The sequence below is a fragment of the Haemorhous mexicanus genome, chromosome 3 (assembly GCF_027477595.1).
Source record: "Haemorhous mexicanus isolate bHaeMex1 chromosome 3, bHaeMex1.pri, whole genome shotgun sequence".
NCBI lineage: Eukaryota > Metazoa > Chordata > Aves > Passeriformes > Fringillidae > Haemorhous > Haemorhous mexicanus.
Window position 1 is genome coordinate 7,916,468 of NC_082343.1, and position 24,526 is coordinate 7,940,993.

Below are 24,526 nucleotides of genomic sequence, written 5' to 3' on the forward strand. Positions count from 1 at the left end.
CTGCCATCCTGGCCTGCCCAGGGACACAGCTTCACCAGCAGGGAACTACAGCTGCTGGATGAAACAACAACACCACAAACATAAAGGAGCAAATATTGAAGTTAAATCTGTCAATACCATCCACTGTGGGATATTTAGAGCTCCCCTTCCAGCCTTAGCTGTGCCAAAATTTGTTTAAATAGCAATGTTATTGGTGATGACTGTCACTACTGGGGGATGTGAGCCCAACCAAGGTGTATTTCACAACTATCTTCATGACTTTTATGAAAACACCCTGCTCCCAAAAGGCAGATTTAATCTATCTACAACTTCTACTGATAATATTTTTAAAGACAACACTATGAACCCTCAACTGTAAAATATACTGACATTCCTCTATGTTTGTTAAACAAAACTTTATCCATAAATTAATGTACTTCTATTTGTATTTGCCACGCAGTTTAGACCAGCTACCCAATTTTAATTAAATTCTTCAGGTTGTTCACCTAAAATTTAATACTTTCACATGATACTAATTCTGAAGAACAAAAAAATAAGAAACACCATATGGGCAACCCTTAAAAGTCCGAATAACACTGAAAACTTAGCAACCCTCCCTTCACTTCCCAACACCACAACTCTCACTGATGATGCTTTCAATAATCTTATCTGCAATTACCATGAAGAGGAAATACTCTGTCCAATAAATAGGTAGGACTTCCTGCAGGGTCAGCATTTTGGCACATAAATCAGGATTACCTAATCAGTATCAGCTATTACAAACACCTGGTAACAACCTAAAAAAATTATTTAATCAATCCAACATTTAAAAGGAAGGGAAAAATCTTGTTAGCAAGACCAGAGATATTATCCAACTTTTGACAACACAGGTAATAAAAACACCATCATGTTACTCCTGTTCTGACAGGGAGTGCTGACAGCCTGTTCCAGAGGCTGTAAGAGTACAGGTACAGCATCATTACTTCACTGCTGTAGAATTTTCATTCTCCCAAAACAAGTTTTAGCATGACATGAACCAAACCAGTACAAAGAAAATCACCCCCCAAGCTCCACATATACTTTTCTGATTTCAGTCTTCTGTAGTCTCTCTATATATTCCAATTAGGCATTTCCCAAAGATATTAAATGATCCAACACATTATTTGAGTGCATTCCTCTATCAGCAAGGATTTAATTACCTATCTCTGCTGGAAGAGAAAGGACTGCACATTAATGTACAGCTGTGAATTAAGATTTGTTTATTTAATAACTGGACAACCTAACTTCTAGAGTTACTTATTCAAAAGGAATTCAAAAAACTTGAACCACAGGGGGCTTTTTCCCCTCCAAGGTCAGAAGGATGAAATAATGAGATCTTGGAAACAAAAAAAAACCCCTCTGATTCTTTTTCTTCCTCCCCATTTTCCTATGAATTAAACTGTGATCTAAGGCAACACTAGAACAGATTCACTGAAGCCCTTCATGACCTTGCCTTTATATCCAGAACATTCCAAAATCTTTTCAAGAATCAACATATAACTGCTACAGATTAGCACAAAAAGCATCACAAATCTTACATCTGTGTAATTCTATGAGAAAGAATGAAAATAGACTTATTTACTGTTGTGACATCCTTCCTTCAGTTCTTCTGCTGCTTTCATCTTCTGCAGCAAACGACTCCCAGGACCTGCCCAGGTGCAAATCACACATCTAGAAACCCCACACTTAGTTTCCTATTCTCTTAGCAAGGCTTTCCTGAGGTTGAAGACAGATGCTACACAAAGCAACACTGATTCCAGCTGAACTAGAAGGTGCTTTTTGCAGCAGAACTGGGTATGATGCTCCTTTGTTCCTCCCAACACAAGCTTCCCTTACGTGACCTTATTCCTTCAAAGAAATAATCCATTGTCTCACACATCAGAGAACTCTCAGCTGTCTGATTTCCCTTCATTGAAGCTTTTCTCCCATTCCAGAGCCACTTTGATTGCAACAATGAGCCCTACTTAATGCAGATATGAAAATTTCCTTTGTAATGCAATGCAAAACCTCTGCAGCGAGCTGTCATCTCCAGACAAGACAATTACTGAATATCTGAACACACTGCACACAGCCTCAGAGCCAGAAATCCTCTTCATTTGACCTCTTAAACTTGATGACATGCACTTGTCATTTGATGAAGGTGTCACTTTTGACCATGTCAAACAGTTATTTAATGTAATAATAGTAAGTCTTTCAAAATTTTCCCAAATGAGGGCCAGGAATAAAACCTTGGTTCACTTTTAATGCATTTCTGAAGCAGTGTGGGGCAGGAATCTGCAGTATTTAATTCTTTGAAATTCCAGGACAAAATGCAGTCCTGTGTTGTCCTACTCTTCTGGATTTGCTGGTTGCCTACAATCTGCCCAACTAGCCTGCAGGAAAATAGGGCTTGCTAGTGCAATCATTAAACCAGAACAGAACAAAAATAAAATAAATTCATTTAAATAAGCAGAGTTCAACCATTTGAGAAGTTAGCATGGTTATTTGATCAGCCCTATTACACAGGGGGAGGATAAAATCCTACATCAGCAGAGCATTTGCAGCAGTTTCACTGATAAGGCAGCCTTTGCTTCCCAGCCCTTTGACAAACCTGCACTGTTTTTTTAGCAGAAAGCTGCCACTTGCAGTAAAGCCTTTGCTCTTAACCTCAGAGATTTTCACTCTGCACTCTGAACTCAGAAGGACAAAAAGCCTGTCCCTGTGAGCTCAGCAGAGCCTCAACTCCAGCAGATCCACTAGAGGGAGATCCTAAATTAAACAACCTCCAATTTTGCCAGCAGGCAGCAGAACAGCTGAGGATGCCAACTAAAAGATCAATGACATTTTTCAAATATATGCAAGAGAAGGAGACCATGATTTAATTTTATTTTAAAAAGAGTGAGAGAGCCATGGCCAACACCTGACTTGCAAACCAAGAGGATGTACACAACTTAATCTTTAATATCCCTCAGAAGTCATTTAGATTTCTGTGAACCCTTGCATAAAATTTAAAATTCATCTGCAGCTTTATGAATTTCTGAATAGTATGCTCAGCTAACATTAAAACTGCTTTCCTTTTATGAATAAAATACAACATAAAATAAGCAAGCTAATAAAAGAAATTGCCAAAATGAGAAAGCACAGCAGAAAATAAGGATACTGCAAGAATCTAACTTTAACTGGATGCAATTCTATAATAAAAGGGAAGCTATCTATGTAGGATCTCTTTATTTTTATTTCAGTTGGAGGTTCTATATGCCATTTTGGATACACTGGGAAACACAGCAATTTATTTAAACTAATAGAGACAAGTTGTCATCTTCAAGTAGAGATTTTTGATGCAGTATCATCAAAATACAACCAGGACAGCATGGGTTAGAAATTTTTAAAACCCAAGCAGATAAATTGAAAGAAACAAAACTAACCATATATAATGTATTGATCATCACATATCACTGTAAGCTGATTTAATGACACACACCCTCCCAACACCTTTTCAGAAAGAGTAATTTGTTTATAAAAGAGAGGCAGTTGCAATCCATTTCCTAAAATGAAGAGCTAATATTAGAGCCTCAGAGCCTGTCTAAGTAAATATTCATCTATTTCAGAGATCCTGGCAGGGGGAACCTAACACCAAGGATTCATTTCCAGCTGCACTTTTAAGAAATGATCCCAGCTACAGAGAAACAAAATTCACTGAGCTTTGAGCAAGGAGCACAATTAGTTTGTTTCTAAACTGCAAGCCACTTAGCAACCTGTTTCCATTATTGAAGCAGCATGTTCAGAAAGATACTTCTTACACTGATGCAGGTCAGAAAAATTAAGTAATATCTAGATCAGACAGTGACAAACTTCCCAGTTGATAAAACCTGGGAACACTTGTTGACAGTATCTAACACAGAAATATTATGAACATTTATCTTTAAACATTGTCTGGAAGTGAGATGAGGCTGAGAGAGCAATTCCCTGTGCCTTATTAGGATTTTTTTTTAGAAGCAGCAGTGCAAAACTGTTCATCTGCTGAAACAGTGCTGATGATGTGAAGGTTTGGTTTTATTTCATGCTGATGGAAGCTAGAGCACCTATCTGTCTGTGGCACAGGTGACAGCTCATCTAAAACCAGCACAGCCCTTGGCTGACAGGAGCCAGAGAAGAACAATTATCTCCTTTGCTCACCATTAGCTTGTGATGCAGCTAATTAATGCATTTTGACTTGTGCCTGCTGCTACCACCAAATTAAATTCACAACAAGGAGAAACAAAGTGACAGTGTTGTAATTCAGGAAAAAAGCTTAAAGGTTAACCCAGTCACTTTCAAACATAGTCACAAACCTTAATTTGTGTCATCTCAGAATTGTTGAGAACAAACCAGAGAACAACAGCACTGTAGTCAGCAAACAGGCTGTGGTAAGTCATACACAGTTATGAAATTTTACAGTCATAAAATTTCACTTTTATCCAAGTCTTTACAAACTGAAGTGGCATCTCTCTTTATTAATAAAGTTTCTACTACTGAACAACAGAACAATGCAGCAGCCCACAAACACCTGGCATAAAGTAGCAAGAGAACAAGTCATTAGAGAAACTACAAGCCACAAAATTTTAAAAGGACACAGTGTCTTAACTAAAAAAGGAGCAATGCCAGGCCTGCCTATGTTATTTCATCCTCTCTAGCAGCTCAGGTTCAGTGTTAGGAGGAATTAAATTGAACTACAAAGATGTGTATATGCATAGATACACACTGAAACACAAATTCTTCAAGTACAGGTGATGGGAAAGAACTTGAACCCCTCAAATCTGTGGTAATTACCATCAATCAAGGCTTTTTCATCAAAACAGCACAAACCAACACTCCATATGTTCCTAAATACTGGCTGGGAGACAGGTGATGAAGAGTCAGAATGCATGAAAAGTTTACAACTGAGTAACCCTTAGGGAAAGCAGAACTGAGGGATGCAGAAGAGAAAACACCCAGCTGGGAGGTAGGAGACTGGGAATCACAACTGGGTTATTTTAGCAGGCAAAAAGAAACCTCCTAACTCTAGCTACCATTTCTATTTTGGCCTCCTGTGTTGTGTAACAATGTAAGCACTGCAGAACCCCTCATCCACAGCCTAGACTGATTAGTTTCAAAGGTAAGTCTTTAAAGAACTACCAGAAAAAACACCAACTTGATAAAACCACCTTTTTTGCAGCAGTTGAGACAGCCCTGGTACAGTTATCTACAGCCTCTCTTCTACACAAGAGAAAGAAAACTGGCACACAAGTACTATCTCTTGTTACACAGGCAATCTTTAAAGTTTAATGAGGACAAAAGAATTCTATTTGGTTACAAGAACACAAAAGACTCTTAGTCTCTTAAAAGAAACTCCCTCTGTGTGTGTCACAGTGTTACACTGATCAATTTGCTGTAGAGCCTACCTAGAATATGTTACAGATATCAGCAGGATACTGACAGCCAGGAATTTTTCCACTGCTGTTTTAAAGCCTATGTCACCCTGATCTTCAAACAAATGAAATTATAGACCTGGTGTCTAAATTGTATGTGTTCATCTGAATGTTAGCCCTGGATTCAAGGTCTCTGAGCTAGAAGACTCTGCATGGTAAAAACTGCTAGAGAATTGCAGAGTCTAGAGGAAAAATACCTTCACAATTTTATAATAAACCAGTAATCAGTGAGAAGCAAAAAATACCAACACACAATAGGAACCTGGATGTCTCTAGAAATCCTGAAAAGTATCCACCTTACAAGGTATACATGCTTCTTGGGCAGGTCTTTTTGTTTTGCTTCCTTAAAAAAAAAAAAAAAAAAGGCAAAGCCAGCAGTTTCTGCATCTAATATAGAAATATGTAAATTGATTTACTAGCTAGGAAGTGCAATTACAGAGATGCCAGTTGAGTTGAGAAGCACTAATTAGTTAGACAAAACATCCAAATAATTAAAACACCTAGAGGCTTGCTTATGATTAGAAATAAAACTTACAGACTTTTACACATAAACATTTGAATTTTTCTGTATTTGAACAACCTTAGGGGAAGAAAATAAGTGAAGAGAGTCTTACCAGCTTCCTGTGAATTTAATACTTCTAAGGCATGCATCATGGCACTTGCGAAGACATTGGCATCTTCTTTGCTGCCAAAATTCAGACCATACACTTGCCTAGCATCACGCCACTGGTGGAAGGTCTGTGTTGCCTGATTGTACTTCAGCCCTTTTGGAATGGCACAGTTGATTACCACCTATAATTATTAAAAAAAAAAATTATTTTAAACTTATGTTTAAAATTGCTGTTCTGTCAGAAGTTTCAGTTTTGGGTAGATTTTGTTCCTTCACCACACGGGTTAATTCACGACCCATAATCTGTGAAACACAAGGCTGAAAGCACAAAACATTTCAATTTTAATTCCAACACTGCCTGTAATCAGTGATGGGAATACACAAGGGGACTAATGAGATATTCTGTATCAACTTTTGTAGTTAAAGTGTTCTCACTTCAAAAGATGCAGCCACATTTCCTAACAGCAACGCAGTAACATCAGCAGCTCTGACTTCCAGCAGCAGACTACTGAAACACACATCTGAAACTCAGAAACTCATTTTCCCATGAATTTCATTGGGTATTTGTTAGGTTTCTTTTTTAACCAAGTTATCACCACCTCCCTGTGGCTGCTGCACCCCTTGGCTTGCAGGGCTTTCAGCAGCAGTTTGCTGGATTTGTCCCATGGATCACAGGGTATCATTTGGCAAGATTGCTGTGGCTCACACAAAAGATGAAAATTTGAGCTATTAGGGCAACCATTTACTACAAGCCATCCACTAAGAGGATCCCATTGCACTTGGATAACTATATCCTCTCACCTTTTTCTGCTGAATAGTGGGACAAAAATCCCCCAGATTTACTCTCAGATGAATGCACAGAGACCATTTATTACTTGGAGTAAATATTTAGTAACAAATCACACAGTTTAGGCTTCAGGTGTGTAATAAATGACCAAAAACAGACCAAAAGAATTCTATGAAATGCTGGGAGGGAGGGAAACAAATATAAGAAGCTTTCCCCAAACAAAAGATTAGGTTTTAACCCTATCCCAAGTATCATATGGCAGAGCACATTTACAGAGTGCTAATTTGCCATTCAATCATGATCCAGCAACTTCATCAAGGAAATAAAGATGTAATCCCTGTTACTCCCTTCTCACTCTCTTAAAGTGGTAGATGATCAGCATTACCAAACATCAGAAGGTTTTTTGAACAAAATGACCTGGGGAAATGAGACATCATGCATCCAAGTTTCCATGAGGTAGGAAGAGCTAAAAGAACTGCTGGTGTCTACACAGGCTGCAGCTCACAGTGCAGAGTGGGGGAGAGAAGCTTTCAGGTTGCCACTTTGCCTTAAAAAGAACCAGATGACTTCTGTGTACACCACTAGCCTTTATAAATAGATATCTGTAGGAAGGAATGGCAAAAGGACTATTGCCTTGGGGGTATGCAAAGTGCTTAGATCACAGAGAAAAAGCAATAAAAGTTCTGCTACATCAGTCAAATAACACGATTTTTTTTTTTAATTGGTCCCATAATTTAGCTGAAGCCTTAATATTCTAAATTTTCAGAGATTTCCTCACCTGATGATCCTGAATCTTCCTGCCCACTACTCTGAATGTGTTGTTGCCTGTGTGATGATATATGTGAACTCTGCTGAATCCAGTTGATCCTCCAGCTGGTACCCATTTCTTGTTGGCATCATCGTAGACCATGACAGCAGCTCGTGCTTGGCAGATACTCTGTTCACTGTTAATATACAAAGTGAAGGAGAAAATAAAATTACTTGGGGCAAGGCATCATCTTTCTAGTTAAGTTCTTTTTTTTTAATTTAAAATGCTAAAGCAATAGTCCTTACAACTTGCTGAAACGCCACCTTTCTGAATACAAAACCACCAGGACTTTGATATTTTGCTTATATGAGTTCATTCTGAAAAGCTATGGTCCAGATAGACAGGCCTAACAACTAATAAAAGAGATCAAGAAGGTATTCACTTCTCCTTTTTGCACTTTTTCCCCTTACAGTTATTTTCCCCCCTCCTTTTCCTCACCACCAGCCATGAATTTTCATTAAATGCCATAGCCATACACAAAGCTTGCTGCAAAGAATCTGGAGTTGCATTAGCTTCATACAATCTACACTTCCCAGTGGAAATTACTTCTACAAGAAATGAGAATGGGAGGCCCTTGCACCTTTTAACATATAGACAAGAAAACAAACACAGAGAATAAAGTTCAGCACAAAAATTTCATCAGCTCATAAATGAAACACATTTTGACACATTTTACAACAGTTGACACCCAGATGTAACATTTTTTCCCTGAGAAAAGGTTCTACACATCACCAGAAAGTGCAAATTCATCAGGAGATTGCTATTGGTAGCTAATCCTGATTATGCCAGTCACCTGGAAGCTGAGCTACAGCCTGAAGTCAAAAAGGAGTAAATCATTAATGTCATCATATAAGAAACAGATGAAATCAGACCATACCAGAACCAGACTATTTATTAGGAGAGGAAAGGGTGATACCATGCAGGTTGTCTTTGGGGGGAATGTCCAGATGCAGACAGCAGGCAAAAATAGAAAGGAATGATTTCTTATCAGTAAGTCAGGTTCTGTGAACATACACTCCAGCACAGCCAACATTATAGAAAGCACATGATGCCTGGCTTGCAAGGAATGTGGCCTGCCATTTGGAAAACTGAGAAGGCTGAGGAGACATAGGAAAGCAAAGGAGTATTTCTTCATATTTGCTGAAAGAGGGAAAGGATTCCTCCCCTACCCATTTATCTTGGGGTTTTTTTGAGATTTTTATTGGTTGGTTTGGGAAGGGGTGTGTGTGTCTTTATTGGGGCTTTTTTTTCCAAAGACCATGCTGAATTTCCCAGTATCTTATTCACATCTAATACAAGAAAATTCTGAAGGACATCCAGCTGTTTTGTTAACTTTCAATACAGACATTTTTGAGAAAACAGAATCAATTTCTATCACACTTTCCATGGCATTCTACAAGAGCTCAATACTGGGATGCTCCTTAGAGCTCATGGAGAAGAGAGAACACTGAGATCATGTCTCTCATGCACATGGGAGATTCATGCACAAATGAGGAAATAGGTTCTTAATTTTCAAAATGCACGTGTTCTAACCCCATCACCTATTCAACAACTAAATCAGAATGGGATTATAACCTTTAATTAGGCCACCATTTTTCTAGTTCAATTTAGGAATAATAAAGTAATAATATACATAATTTAAGTGCTTCTTTTCTAAGCACAGTTTATAGCTTAGACTGGAAGGAGCACATCCAAACCAGGAAGACTAAAATGCAAGAAACCAAATTTTGGTACAGCTTTTAGGCATTTTGCAGTCCCATTAAATATATACCACAGTGAAACACAGTTCACTCACATGAGAAGAGGACAGTGCAAGAACCTACTGGATTTCTTTATTTTTAGATATTTTTGGCACACATCTTAAAGTTCAAACCTAGAAACATTCTGTACCGTTCACAAAGTACATGACAAACAGCAGTGGTTTTGCTAAAATGCCTGACAGTAAACTTGGAAAACTTCTGAAGCCACAATAAATTTTTGCTATATTTCAATTTGGATCAATCACAGGCATGATAAACCATAGGTGACAGACCTAGACACTGATTTGGAAGCAGAGCCATGTGGTTTGCAGAGTTCTTGCCAAAAAGTAACTTCCACTCAGTCATGTGCCAGACAGATTTAAAAAAAAAAAAGATTCTATTAAAAATTGAGACTATGATTCTAAGCTAATATGTTCCAATTACAACAGAGGTAGAAGCAGAGAGTAACTGAGTAATGGTACAGTGAGCAGGAGATTTAACAGGCCAGACCATCAAATTTCAGGTGCTCTTATTCAGCCTAAGTTTATAAAACTTCTTACATTATTTTATTTAACATACAAAAAAAAAAAGAAAGAAAGAAAGAAAAAACTATTCATTTTAGAACTATTCAGTATTCGAGTGGCACTCTTCACAAGTGCAAATAAGATGACCTTGAATTTCTGGCTTTTCTTTAACAACTGCTAAACTATTTTTAGTTCCACTTCTCAGGCCATGTCTTATAACTGGAAGTATCAACCAAGTCTAGATCACAACTACTTCATGTTGCATTTAAAAATAAAACAATTTTCATAACACGGAATTAGCCTTATTCATATAAAAATATGAGATCATTCACAAACTTTTAAGAATGACAACTGCAAACAATTCCCAGGTGACCTTTTCAATCACCACATAATAAACCTTCTGCCTTCATTTCATACAAATCCTGTCACTAAAATTTCAGTGTTGCAAGTGTGTAATTTTCATATCCAGGTATCAATTTGAAGGTGACATGCTCCCCTCCTGCCAACAGTTCCCACCACACAGCACTTTGTTTATCAGACTGCAAGAGTAAGATGGAAAAAATGAAAGAAAAGATCCCTATCAGAAAGAAATTAAACCATCACAGGATGCTAGCCTATTTCCAGGGTTCAATAATTATCAGGTGAAAGGGTGATTTATTCAATTACTCTCTCTTAGTAATAAGTTCTCTAAAATGAAGAAAAAAAGAAAAGCATGGAGGCATGAGCTTTAGTGAAAAGAATCTTTAGTTCTGCTCTTCAATGGCAATTTGATAGTTTAGCATCTGAATATAGTAGATTGTACATTATAATTAGACACCATAAAGTATTTAAAAATGCCAAAAAAAAAGGCATACTAAAAATCCATTAACTTCAAAGGGTTACACCAAATCAAAAATCTACACTGTTAGCTCATGACTATCTTTGACAGATCTAATGAAAAATACAGTTTAGGGTTTTTTCCTAAAGATCCACCTTTTTCTAGGAAAATTCTGACTTTAGCATACACACTGTTACTAGAAGCTGAACCAGTCTCTGTATTCTACAATTATATATGAACTTCAGTGCAAAAGGACAAGAGCCAAGTGAATGAGAATGGTATCATTTATTGTATTTCTTGCTTTTCATGCTTATGACACTTCCCTGCTGTACTTGTATAGGGAACAGGTCTTCACCCATCTCAGTATTTATACATAAGCTCCTCACAGTCCCCAGGGCTTGCTGTGACACCTGTGTCCCTCACATGACCTGTGCTAGGATGGTTTCCTTCACTCACTGCACCAGAATCACTTTGGTCTGATCACAAATGCAGATTTTTAACCTATCACCTTACACAGGTGGCAAATACACCAACTGTCTCCAGCTATGTTGCAAGAGGAAAATGCCATGTCATTAGGCCTTCAAAAGCATCCTACTGGGTTTTCTTGCCTATCTACAAATTTTCCATTTCCTGGTGGGGTGTAATGGTTCCAGAAACCATTAGACTTGGATCAGCCTGCCCCTTTTCAATATGTGAGTTGATTAAGGGATGTGGGAGATTGAGCATCTCCAGCTTCACATGCTACTGCCAAAATGCACAGCTGCTCCAAGAACTGATTGCTAGATTATTAGGGGCAGCGTGCTGGGGAACTACAGTGAAATATTAAAAAAGAAAAACTGAGAATTCAGTATGTTCTCAAGTAAACTTACTAAACTAAGTAAATGAAATTACTTGCAGAAACCAGAAAATTCATATGAGGGAAGAGTCATGCAAAAGAAGTGCTTACCAAACCTTAGGAGACAAAGTGTACAAAGCTCTCTTCCCAAAATGTAAAGCTTGACAAATAGCTGGATAAATATATGTTAGGAGGAGTTATTCTCCAGACAAAGATGTAAGGCTCTGATTGTTAAAGCCAGCCATTCTTCTGGGTAAGTCCACCTACAGCAATACCATATAAAGCCAACGACAGGGTGGCTGGTTTTTATTTGGGGTGGAAGAGTGGGGGGAGGTCTGGCACTCAAAAGGCTCACACAAAAAACCACAGTAGTAATGAATCATAAGTATAAGATGATTCTTATGGGAGAATATACTTTCCTCCTCCAGTGATGAGATCATACAAAAAGCTCAAAAACCATAGCAAACTGAACCCTAGCAGACATCATTCTTTTGCCCAGATGGAATGTGTTCATTCTTTCACATCCCAAGTTCTTAAGCTCAATGCACAGTGACACCAATCCAGTCTGCTGACCTAAGCCTTATTTTTTTTCCTCCCTCTCCACAAGAAGTGGATGCTCGGTTTTCCTCCCTCAAGAAGTAAAAAGGATAAACATACTTCAAGGATCAAACTCATATGAAACACAGCACAACTGCACAGAAAAGGTCACTTAAATATTCTAATAAAAGCAAGGGAAAGCTGTGACAGCTCTGATGCTCAACCTTTGCTATTTTTGTCAGTAATGTAACAATGAGGGTTTTGAAAAATTATATCCCATTACCACAGCCTCTGGTGATTCAGGTTGGTTTTTTTTCCTGCTATGCTCTCAATTTACAGAGACATAACAACATGTTCTTAAAATGTGCAGTCTTTGCGGGGCAGAAGGAATGGGAAGAGACACTGATTCATCAAACGCCTGTTTAGGATTTTCAAACCAGTTGGCACAAAGCTAGAAAGAAACTCTAAATATTTCCAATTCTAGCATCTTAAAAATACACATTTTTGAAAAGCAGCTAAATGCTGGTCGAGATATAAAGTTCTCAATCTTAGTGGTGGTGTTTTGCAAGGTAATTTTTCCTGCTTGCTCCTAAACCCCAACTGGCACACCACAGTGAAAATGTGTGCTCTCTGTTTTGCTATTAAAAAGCTAAAACCCAAAACCAAAACAAAATCCCACAGGTACTGTACCACTACTTTCTATTAACTAAATCAGGCACTGTAGACAAAGTTGCCATGTATCCTAAGTTGCTCATCTGGCTTAACAGTTAGGCTATTTTTTAGCATCTTGAAGTGAACACAGAAATATTTCCTATGCCCTCAAATATGCTCCAGACTGAACTCAATTACACAGCTTAATGTTTATTTTTTGGGAGTAGGGGAAAGGGCTTGGCTTTGTTGATGGGGGTGATGTGAGTGAGGAGAGGGGAAGAACTTTGGATTACTTTAGGTTTTTAACTCATAATCAGCTGCTTTAATTTTATTCATTTCTTGAACTTAAGCACTTCAGCCAGAAGAACATCTCAGAGAAGGCTGAGTACAACAATTCTACTCCTCCTTCTGCCAACAAGACATACACACCATCAACAGGACATCATGGAAAAACAGAAACCTTTAGGGCTCTGCAGAGGTGAACACAGCAGTTCAGTAAGTTAAGTTTCTCTAACTCATCCCCAGCTGAAAAGGAAGAATCTCAACTTTCCCTGCATTACTAAAAGCCAGTTAAACATGGGGCTGGCAAGGGAACATCACGTGCTTGGTACAGCAGAAGGAACTAAGCTGTGCTGTGCACTTGTACCCAACTTCAAATGATGCAGCTTGCCCACTCCAACACTTCAGCCAGGACAAAATTCACTTGCTATTTAGGTTTATAACAGAAGACTCAGTTAGGAGCAGCTGATTCATCTGACCTGTTTCCATGCAGATCCTTCTTCAGACTCTACAACCCCCCACAGGACAAGAGTCCTTGCTGATTCCTTCCAGCACACCCAACTCAAACAAGAGAGCCTGTTGGAACAGGAGGTGAATGCAGAGGGAAAAATCCCAGATTGCTTCACTTGCCTGTGCCTGGGAAACTTTTGATTGATAACTGAGAGATTCATTCATCTCTCCCACTTTTCCGTCACTGATAACCGAGAGATTCATTCATCTCTCCCACTTTTTCTTCTCATGAATTACTCAGAATACAGATTAGCTGCAACATCAGAAACCAGCAGAAAATCCTACATGGAAAGTCCTAACTAGAAATAAAACTAGTACTGCTGAGAAGCAGGGGAGACTGAATCATTGGGATTAATAGCTGGCAAAGGAAAGGTGCTTTGCTCTTGGCACAGGGTTCTGTAACACTCCAGAGTTTTAGCTGGTACACAGTTTGCTGAGGACAAACTTTCTTTGCTCAATGAGCATCTTCCACTGAAAGAAAATTGGTTTTCATCTTGTGCATAAAAGCATTTAACATTAATTTAGGAGAAGTCTGCTCTCAGAGCCAGAAAAGTCTCATAAATTTCTTTTGTTGCTATAAATCTGTTCCTTGATGATTTTGCATTTGTAGCTTGTTCCGCAGCAGCAGGTGAATATCAAACAGCTGAAAGAAATCATTGCAGGACATTCAGGCAGAAAGAGAAATATTATTTAGTTTAGAACAGCAGGTTGATGTCAAGTGAAAGCCTACTACTTTTCACACAGAATTCCCAAATTAAAACCCAAAGAAATTTTCTTTACCCAAACGTTTCACATATGCATGTATTTCATGTTTTTATGCAATGGACAAAGCAATTTTGTGTTGGCAATTCAATTTTGTCTCCAGGTTTGTCATATGCTGGTTCACATAAAAATTCACTTATTCCCTCAAAGGAAATCAGAAATATCTAGGAGAGAACACAACAAGTCAAACCAATAAACATTGACTCTACAGAGACAAACCTAAAAAAACCCCAGAAGTATTAATAGGAATTAAGAACAACAGACTGAAAAATGTGGATTTTGAGTAGCATGAAACTAGTTGTATTAACAATGGCTAACTGTACATGCAATATGTAATGTAGGATTAATAAAATATACATATGTGACTAATTTTAGTTACCCTTACATTCAAAAATCCTCTCTGAAGTCCAACCAAAGGTGATATTAAGATACTTCACTTCTCAACTCTCAATTTAAATAGACTGTGCAGTTACCCAAAACCAGATACCAGTTAAGAGAAACAGACACCAAAATCCTTTCATTTACAAAAGTAAGAGTGTTTTTTAAACCATTCCTTCAGCAGACAGAAGGAACAACCATTTGCTGTCTGCTTCCTTTAATAAGTATAGAATCCTGAACTTTTACCATCCATCATTCCAAGCTTGAGACAGAAGAACACGGATATGCTGGAATTCTATATATGCTAGAATTCTATATATAGTAGAATTTTATACACAGATTAGGTCTTTGCCTTGTATGCAAACTTAGTGGTAACTTCATGGAAATACTTTATTAGAAGCCTTCATTATTTTAGCTTGGAGGTAAGATTTTCAATGAAACAACCTGCAAGAGACAAGAGCAACATTTCCCCACTTTCTTCTGCTATTTTCTTTATCTTTTCATCCCACAGAGAATCATGAAGATTTTTTTCCAATAAATATTTCCAACAGATATTTTGAAAAAAAAAAATCAGGACTATACAGAAGCCAAGGATTTCATTATAACACATTTACACTGACAGGGGAAATCTTTCTAGCCATTATTTTTATACTGGTAAAATAAAGTCCTGCATTTAGACTCCACAGAACCATGAAATAAGATAATTCAGTTTATGCTTGCTCCATGCACTCATCCATATCCTTGCTTTCTTTTATCCTCTTACACAGGGGTGTTCCCTTAGACATGGCATTTTTGGTAATTTATCCTGATTTTTTTCCTGAAAAATATTACATTGTTATAATCAAATCCATTTTTCCACTGATTTTTCAAACATAATTCTTCAGGGCATTTACCACTTTGCTTACACTAAAAGGCTGTGCAGAATCCATGCAGTAATTGAAGCAGATTCAATACTGTGGCATCACAAGCCAAAGGTTTTGACACAGTAAAGGCTAATTCTGACTGGGTAGTGATTTTATTCAGCACTACAACAGGAGCAGAAGATTCCTACCATGATCTTTCACCTATCTCAAGACAGATTTTTATCAAAAATCAATTTCTTGGTTTGTCTCTGTTGTCAAAGCTAATGGAAAAAAATCTCTAGAGCAAAATTTGGGAATGAACCAACCTGCAAGCACCAGGGTACCCTGTAATTGAACAAAGCTATCAACCATAAAATCAGTATCTTTACTGAATAGGAACCATCATGATGGATTGTAAAGTTCAAAGCTTTTAACCTGAAGGCCTTAAAAGGCCAGGACCAAAAGCTAGCCAGACATATTAGTCCTACCCTACAAACAGTCTATTTTTCAAGGGTTTGCTGCCTTCTTTGCTGCAATTCCATGAATGTGAGCCCAATATACTGTGGAAAACCTTTTTAAGCAGGTATGAAAAACAACATCTCCAACAACCAGACTGACAGCTGATGACTTCCTGTGAAAAACCACTTAACATCCATACATTTCCTATGTTCTATACATATTTTCACCAAAAAGTGACCTTCTTCTGTTATTGCCTAAGCTTTTGACACATGGTACAAATCACAGCTTTCAGAGCACAGATTCCCCAGGCAATCCCAGTTCCTGAACATGCTGCAACAGAATCCATCATTACATTACCAGCACCACAGATCATGTAACTCATTTTACTTGCAGATAAACAATGCCCAGCTCCTCTTGAACAGCAAGAGAGCAGCGTTTTGACATCACCTATTTAACAGAAGGGCAGCCTCTGATGTAGAGAGCTGTGTAAAGGGAAGGTGGCTAATCTCTGAGTGACACATTCTAGCCCCAGTGTTAACATATGAATATGCAATTCATGGCTCATTACAAGAAAGATTCATTACAAGAAGGAATTGTCTTCCTAAAACTGAATTTCACCTGGAAAGAAAAGCAACTCACTGCCACATTTTGTTAATTTAACACTTGTTTTTAAACACCAGCCTGACATTGACACGAGTGTAGGGCAGGTTGGATTGGGTCTAGGGGGAAGTGTCTGTGCCCATGGCACAGAGGTTGGAACTGGGTGATCTTTAAGATCCCTTCCAACCCAAACCTTCTATGGTTTTATGGATTAATCATGAAAATGTGAGCAGCAAAGTACAAGAAAAGGCTACATATAATTGCCTTGATCTCAAAACCAAGTTTGGTTCCAGAGTTTTCCAGGTTTCTATGAGTATTGCATTGGAGGGAAATAAAGTTAGGGACTCCAGTTTGATGAACTAGATACAGAGAGTCCATCCAACTGAACAGCATGCATCCAACACAGGTGAAGGTACCACGTGGTGACACCATGAGGCCACTCTAACAGCTCTACAGGGTCATCAAGAGAAGTTCCTGCCAGCCTGAAAAAGACAAATGTCATGACCATCCTCCAGCAGACAAGAACCAAGGTTTGAGGAGTCAGAGGCTCAGAGGGGTGCAGGGAGCAGTTTGACATCTACCTGGTAAGCTGTCCCTAGAGCATTTCTCAGGGGGATCAATACCACTACAATGCTGTTTAATGCATTTATCACCAGGAAAATGGGATGCAATGAAAATTCAGCAAGTGGATGTATTTCTGTAAATTGGGATGGACTGGTATGCTGGACAGCAGAGCTGCTGTTTCTGTTTTTTCAGAGGTTTTTCTGTTTCTGTTTTTTCAGAGGTTTCTCAGCAGGCTGGAGAAATCAGGTGACAGAAACCTCAAGAAATCTGGAGGCAAGGGCTAAAACTTGCACCTAGGACAAAATAACCTCAATGATGTAAAAAGTGATTGTCCCTCTCTAATCAGACTGCATCCAGCACACTGTGCCCAATTTGGGCTCCCCAGTAGAAGGAACAACTTGGAGCAAATCAAAAAGAAAACCATTAATGGGGCTAGAGGAAAAGATGCACTGAGAGTGACTTCACAGCTGTGCTTGTTCTGTCTCCAGCAAGGCAGGAACATAATGGCCACTCTCAACTACTCAACAGGGAATTACAGGGAACAAGAGTCACAATCTTCTCAGAAGTGCACTACAGAAAGGTGGGAGATAATCAAAAAGTGCAGAAAAGGAGCTTTCAACCAGGCATGGAGAAGCTGCACCAAGAAATCAGTGAAATACTGGGAGAGGCTACCCAGAGGAGCTGTGGAAACTCCATCCTTTGAGACTTCAAAATTCAACCCAGTCAAGGCGATGGGAGCAGATGAACCCCAAGAACTCCCACCTTGACTAAGACAGTGTGGCTCAAGAAGAAACAAAATTTTCTGAGAACACCCCAGTGAACTGCAGACATAGAAGTACTTTATTTATGACAATTTCTGCCTTAGCACCTCATTTTATTGGAATGCTCTTCCCAAAAATAACAACATGCATTTCACACTTGAAGTTTCAAGCAGCCTCTCCTTCTGTAGCCTTTAAATGAAGATCTTAGAGACTGCTGGTGGTTCTAATATTCAAAGCCTAAAAGTAAGAGGTTTAAATAAACAACATAGTGTTTGTATCACTGATGTGTACTACCAAATAAATGTCTGAATATTTAATAATAAGCAACAAGCCTTACTTCTTTCACACTCTCCTCCCAACAAAACATGTAAGATTGATTCGTGAATTTCTGACATCTCTTAACAAGTCTGTACTACAAAATACTTCAGCTATAAACAGAGCTCTTGACAATCCTGTCCTCATTTCCAAGGGCACCAGGAAAAGGCAAAGTTCTGGGCCTTATTCAAGAAGCTCTAAACAAAGGAATCCTTAAGCAACCCAAGACCTGTCACAGTGTAGTAAGCAAACACTGATGTGTAAAAATTACCCCAGTTACAACAGCTTCCTTGTACAGGAAAATCTAATGAGCATTCTTATGTTGTGCATTCAGCAGAGACATTTATGATAATGTGTAAAACAAAGGAATACTAAATTTCCACTTAAATGCCTCTCTACAGTGAAGGTCTGCTCTCCTCTTTGGGCACAGGTTTCAATACAAATTTCACAAATCAAGGAGAGCTCATCATCATCAAGTTGACACAATCTGGAAGCATTCTGCTTTCACTTCAATTATGGGTTATTTACATTTGCCATTGAATGCAGTCAAAGTTACCACCTATATCGAAATAAGAATTCAATTTTCCTGCCAAACTACTGCATTTACTCATGGAACAGCACATTTTTCTTGTACTCTCCTCTTCTTTGATCCAAATTACTTTTTGGCAAGGCTAAGTCAGTCTCATTTGAATAACTCTGATTTCTTTCCCACATCATTTTATCTCTCAATATCACTTTTTCAACTCCTATTTTTTCACTCCTCCTATACCCTACATATTAGTAATATCCTTCCTGAGGAGGCTGCTCACACTGTTGCTTCAGAAGCTCTTCTTCCAAGTCTGACTGCAAGTCAGTCAAGATTTTAACTTGAAGAAATTCCTGATTCCAACTCATACACCACCCCCCAACTTCCTCCCTTCTTCCAGCAAGGCTTGCTAATACACTTCCCTCAAGGTACTGAGGCTTGCCATTAAAACCTAGTCCCTGAGGTATCATCTCAATTGCACACACTTTTATTAAATGAAGCTTAAATTAACCTATAACCATTCAAACCTGTGATCAGTTTTTCCTCTAAATATCCTTCATGCAGTGCTGTTTCACAATGGTAAAAAATTCTGCACTTCCTAAAGTCTGAATCTTGATTTCATCAGTTAATGACTTTGTTAACAACAAAGTGGTAAAGGTAATATGATCTAAAAATTCTATCACTATTTATACATTTATTTATAAATTAAATGCTTTTTCTGGAGGTGGCAGAAGGATTCAGAGGAATCTGTCCTATCATGCATGTGCTGCTGTAATTCTAGCAGAAGGGACAGGTTACTAATACACTAATTGTTACTTGTACAAGCAACAGGCTTGAAGTGCTCTACTCTTCCTCTCCAGACTAGCAGGCAAAGAACAGCACAAGAAGAAAAAGGAAAATCAATGTGAGAATTCATTGCAAAAGTATTTTGAGACTCAGTGACCCACTTTTAACTTTGAACACCAACAGACGACTGCAGTAACTAATTCAATCTCGTTAATAATTAACATTTACATTTGTGCATTCATTACATCTAACGTTCTGTCCTAGAAAACTGGATGATTTAGATGCACCATGAAACACTGAGTAGAAGCTGTTTGATTTTCCCACAATGTCAGCTATTTCAAGTATCTCTTGCAATAAAAATTAAGCAGAGAGAGTGCAGTGGCAGTAAGCACACAGCCCTTGAACACAAGTGTATCAACACAGATGTGTGCTTCAAACACTTGTTTGGAGGGGTTTTACCCACACAGAGCAGCCAGCACAAATGGACATTTGCACCATCATCTCCATGAGTAAAAACAAAAACTGTTTTTCAACATCTCTCACCTCTCTCATATAGGTCTGTATCAAAATTCTAGCAAAATGGTTACACAGTAAAAATAAAAAAAAATAAAAAAAAATAAAATAAAAAAAAGAAAGAGCAGTCTCACACCAGAGCAGACAACACCCACATAGAAAAAAATTACTAAATCATTATGCAAGGTCATAAAAGTTACTATATTGATCAACATCTTTCTCATGAGCTACACACTGGTTTTTCTTCTTGAGAGCAGCTCCTCTAGTATTTCAAACCTCTTGGCAAAGTAATTATTGCTTCAGACTGCAATACTTTGTTTCCCCCATTTTAGGATGCTTTGCTTGTTAGCTTCTTAAATGTTGTCACTGAGATCTGCCTTCACACCAGAAAAACAGTTACCAAGTTAAACAGTGAGAAACTGTGTTTGCCTTGCTTTCCTGCTCCCAGTTCCTAAGCACTTCAGCTGTCTCTCCAGTTGTTCCCTTTGCTTTGCAAATGCTCATGTTTGGAGACAAAACCTCAATTTTAAGACTCGAAAGGCAACTCTCTTTCACATTTACTTTAATCTTAAATGTGTGTCCCAGCTGGAAACAGGACAAAATGCTAATCTGTTAAACAGTAGGATTTACAGTAACAGGCACATATCCATGCTCTGTTCCATTAAAATACCACCTACCTCTACCCCAAGTTTTAGAACAAATGGCATCACATCTACTGGTGGTAGCAAAAGGAGATTTTATTTCCCAAGAGTCCTTTTATTTTAAACTTCCCCAGACATGACAAATCACACTTTCAAGCATATCTGCATGAACAAATACAAATAATTATTCAACAAATCCAAAACCTCTGCATGTGAATTTCTATCTGTACTTGGGCACAAGACTTGACTCCAGAACAGCCAAAATTTAATTAAAAACATCACTCAGAAGAAAAAGTCTAAAGATTTTTATGCTTTCATATATTATGTTGTACATATAAGACATTATTTTACAAAAAATTCCACTAAGTCCTTTGCACCCAATGGTATTACCAGGTCAGTAAGTCCCTTCAAGTTCTGATAATTTTTTTTTTTTTAAATTTAGGGCAAGGACAAAAGTAGTTCCTGGCTTCCTTTACTAGAAAAACAAGAAAATGAACTTTTCAAAATAGCAATTAGATCCAAAAGCCCCCTGATTTAGCAAGAGTACATTTATTACATTACTATCAAAACTGAAAGATATGTTTAGACATTTTCTTCTAATATTAGTTAGAACTGGATGTCAGCTATTCTATTTCCTCCTTTTCAGGAGCATAACTGACTACACCTTATCTCACCCTAAGAGCCCAGTATTTAAACTGAAAATACTATTACCTTGTACTTAATTTTACTGCTTATCTTTTCTTACCCAAGTTTATTCAGTGAATCATTACATACAAGGAAGTAATTCTCATTAAACTGAAATTAGAAATTCAATCTAGAAAGTAGGAATACAAACAGCCTAAACAGAACAGCAGCTCTAGCCAGTTAAGGCTTTTATTCTGTGGTTTTAAGTATGAAAAATACATCAGAGGAATAAAATGGTAGAAACCTATACTAACCACTATACATTCCAAATAAAAAAAAAATACTTGCAAGCTGCAACTGGGAAAAGAGTATTTAAAAGCAGAGTTATATATTCATTGATTATTTGCACTGATAAATAATTTAGAGGAGAAACTACAACCAAAGGTGAGCTGAAGAACAATTTTGCTCACACTAGAAAATCAAGACTCCTTATCAGCATATCCATTGTTTAGGGTTGTGCTAGCTGCAAGTGCCAGAAAGCTTTATCTGAGCAGGGATTTTCACTGGTTCAGCTAATCCAGCAGTAATTATCAGAAAATGCTCTTTTAACACATAAAGGCAGCACAATCCAGCTGGCATCCAGGGGCCTCTCCCATTGTACAAGACCAGGCTCCAAATGGAACGTGCCTTTCACTGCTCTAGATCAACACTCCAACCATTGTATTCTCTTCCCTCTCCAGCTTTTGGAAACCACCTTTTCCAGGCAACCCTGCCTCGCTGGAACCAGCATTTTAGGATGCTGCTGTCTGTCATACTCATTTCAGGGCTGAGATAACTTAAGATTTATGGCAGAGAACATTTGACTGCTATTTCCAGCCCTTACTCCTAGGCTGGGTTTTTCCAGTGTCACGACACTCTTTCAACAGCTACACTCAGAGGTTTAATCTTTAAACCACACTGGGAGTGTTCTGCAGCTTCCCTCTTCACAGAAACTCTGGGAATCCGACTCTCTAACCAGGGCCTTCAGGTCTGCTTGCAAATAAGGACTTTTGAGGCAGTTTGGGTGGGGTACTTCTGGTTTGGTTTGGGTTTTTCTGCTGTGTTGATGGGCGGTTTTTTGTTCCTTAACTCAAGAATATCTCCATGCTGTAGCACACACATCAGTTTGATAACAGCAGCTACACACTTCACAAGATTTAGTTCTCTTCAGTTGTTACCTGCCTCACAAAAGCCTTTTTTTAGGGAAATGATATACAAGACAAGGGGATTAACACCAAACAGCATTTTCAGACTAGCTATGCATTCATTTCTAGAATACATCATGTGATCAGCTGCTAAGCTAAGGGAAGCAAACAGACTGCACTACCAACCCCAAACAGGTATTTTGCAAGGAGACAGAGGGAAAAGAGAAGTTTTAGTACCAGCTTTCTGCCATATGTGGTTATATGTTAAAACCACAATTCAATTAGCTGGTCCCTGATATAGTCTAATTCAGTTTCCATTTCTGCATATCCAATTGTCCAAATTAATTTCTTAAAAAGCAGGCAATGAAATGTAACGAGAAAATTTGGTTAATGTAATGTGACACAAAGTCAAGAGAACTCAGTTTACACTCTCTGTGCATAAAACAAACAGGTAATGTTCCACAAAACACAACAAGCTTTAAATAGGCTGCAAAAAATTACATACTTTCAACTTTTTTTTCCACTGTGACCTTTTTCCTCCCCTACATCAGCATATTACTTGTGGGGGTTGTTTTGTTTATAGAGTTTATCTTAAAAAGCAAAAAGGTAAACTGCTTGTTCTCCCTCCTCCCATGCACAAAGAACAGCATTCACTGCCTCTATGAAGGACCTAAGGGCTGTGAGTCATTTGTTTTGGAAAAAAGCTCCCAAAGGCTATCAAGCAAGACTGTTGAGATAAAGCCTTTCAAGACTTACATCAGGGTTTCCCAGACACTACGTGTACCAGTAAGTGCAGAGTAATCACATTTTGTCAGACTGCACACTACTTCTGAACCCATCCAGCAGCATGCCAGGGAGGCCAATGTAACCATCAGCTATTAGAAGCACATGCTACTCCATGGAAGAGTTCTGCTGCTGCTGCATCCTCATGCAAGTTGTTCAGAAGCAAAAGCTAATCTTGGAGTGACACATTCTAGCCCCATGAATATGCAACTCATGGTTCATTACAAGAAAGATTCATCACAAGAAGGAATTTCCTCCTAAAACTTATTTCACCTGGAAAGAAAAGCAACCCAGCAGCATATTTTGTTAATTTGATACTTGTTTTTGAACACCAGCTTGACACTGACATGAGTGCAGAGCAGGTTGGATGGGGCTCCGAGCAATCTGGTCTAGTGGAAAGTGTCTGTGCCCATGGCACAGGGTCTGGAACTGGGTGATCTTTTTCACAAAACTGAGACAAGTAGGAAGCAAAACCAAGCAGGGGAGGCTTGGGGTTCCCATTACCACCAAGGGTGAGCAGAAAGCTCACAGAATGAAAAACAAAGCAGAAAGCTGCAGAAAGGCTGCTCCAGGCTGAAGGAGAAAAGAAACCCCAGCAAACTGGTTAGCCACCCCAGCAGCACAATGCTCTGAATTAGCCAAAGTTCTGGTTTGGTTTAAGAACTTTTATTCCAGGCTTCTAAGGCTGCCAGCAACCTAGGCAGCCTAATCAAAGCCAGGCCTTGTTAGAAGCAGTAGTTTGGATGTCAGTAGCTGCTTTCCTTATGGTTCTGTGTCAGACCTACAGCAGCATCTGCACTCAAAGCAGGACAGAGGTTATTTAAATCCAGCTATGGCAACACAGCTCCCTCCACCAGCTGGGACATCAGGCAGTGTTTTTTAACAGCTAATATCTGCTAAATTAAGTGGACACACAGAGAAGTCCACAGGAGTCAGACTTCTCAAAAAAGTAACCCAAAACCAACACAAAAGCACAGGCATTTTGAAGAAAATATTCAAATGAAAAATACAATAACAAGCACCAGCATGCAGTCTTACCTCTTCCTGCCTAACAATGGTCAGAAAAGTAGCCAACACATTATAAGGGAGCATTCAAAGCAAATTGGAAAGTCTGGGAACAGACCAAACACTATTCACAATTCCTCACAAAACACAGCATACAGTGGGAGCCACCAGGAGCACCTGTGTCTCCTTCACCTCAACAGCTAAAGAAACAATTAGAAAAGCCTTCAAAGAGGTAAAGCAGC

At 38.5% G+C, this 24,526-nt stretch overlaps 1 protein-coding gene across 6 annotated transcripts in view; it reads right to left on the reverse strand.

Moving 5' to 3' along the window:
- The window catches only part of ENAH (ENAH actin regulator), a 90,544-nt gene that overhangs the window by 38,400 nt on the left and 27,618 nt on the right, over positions 1 to 24,526 (reverse strand). For all 6 annotated transcript variants that reach the window (XM_059840688.1, XM_059840687.1, XM_059840686.1 and 3 more), the window contains exons 2-3: positions 7,620 to 7,785; positions 6,059 to 6,236 (exon numbers count right to left, since the gene is read on the reverse strand). In XM_059840688.1, the coding sequence (XP_059696671.1) occupies positions 6,059 to 6,236; positions 7,620 to 7,785 (344 nt within the window). The remainder of the gene's footprint in view (positions 1 to 6,058; positions 6,237 to 7,619; positions 7,786 to 24,526) is intronic.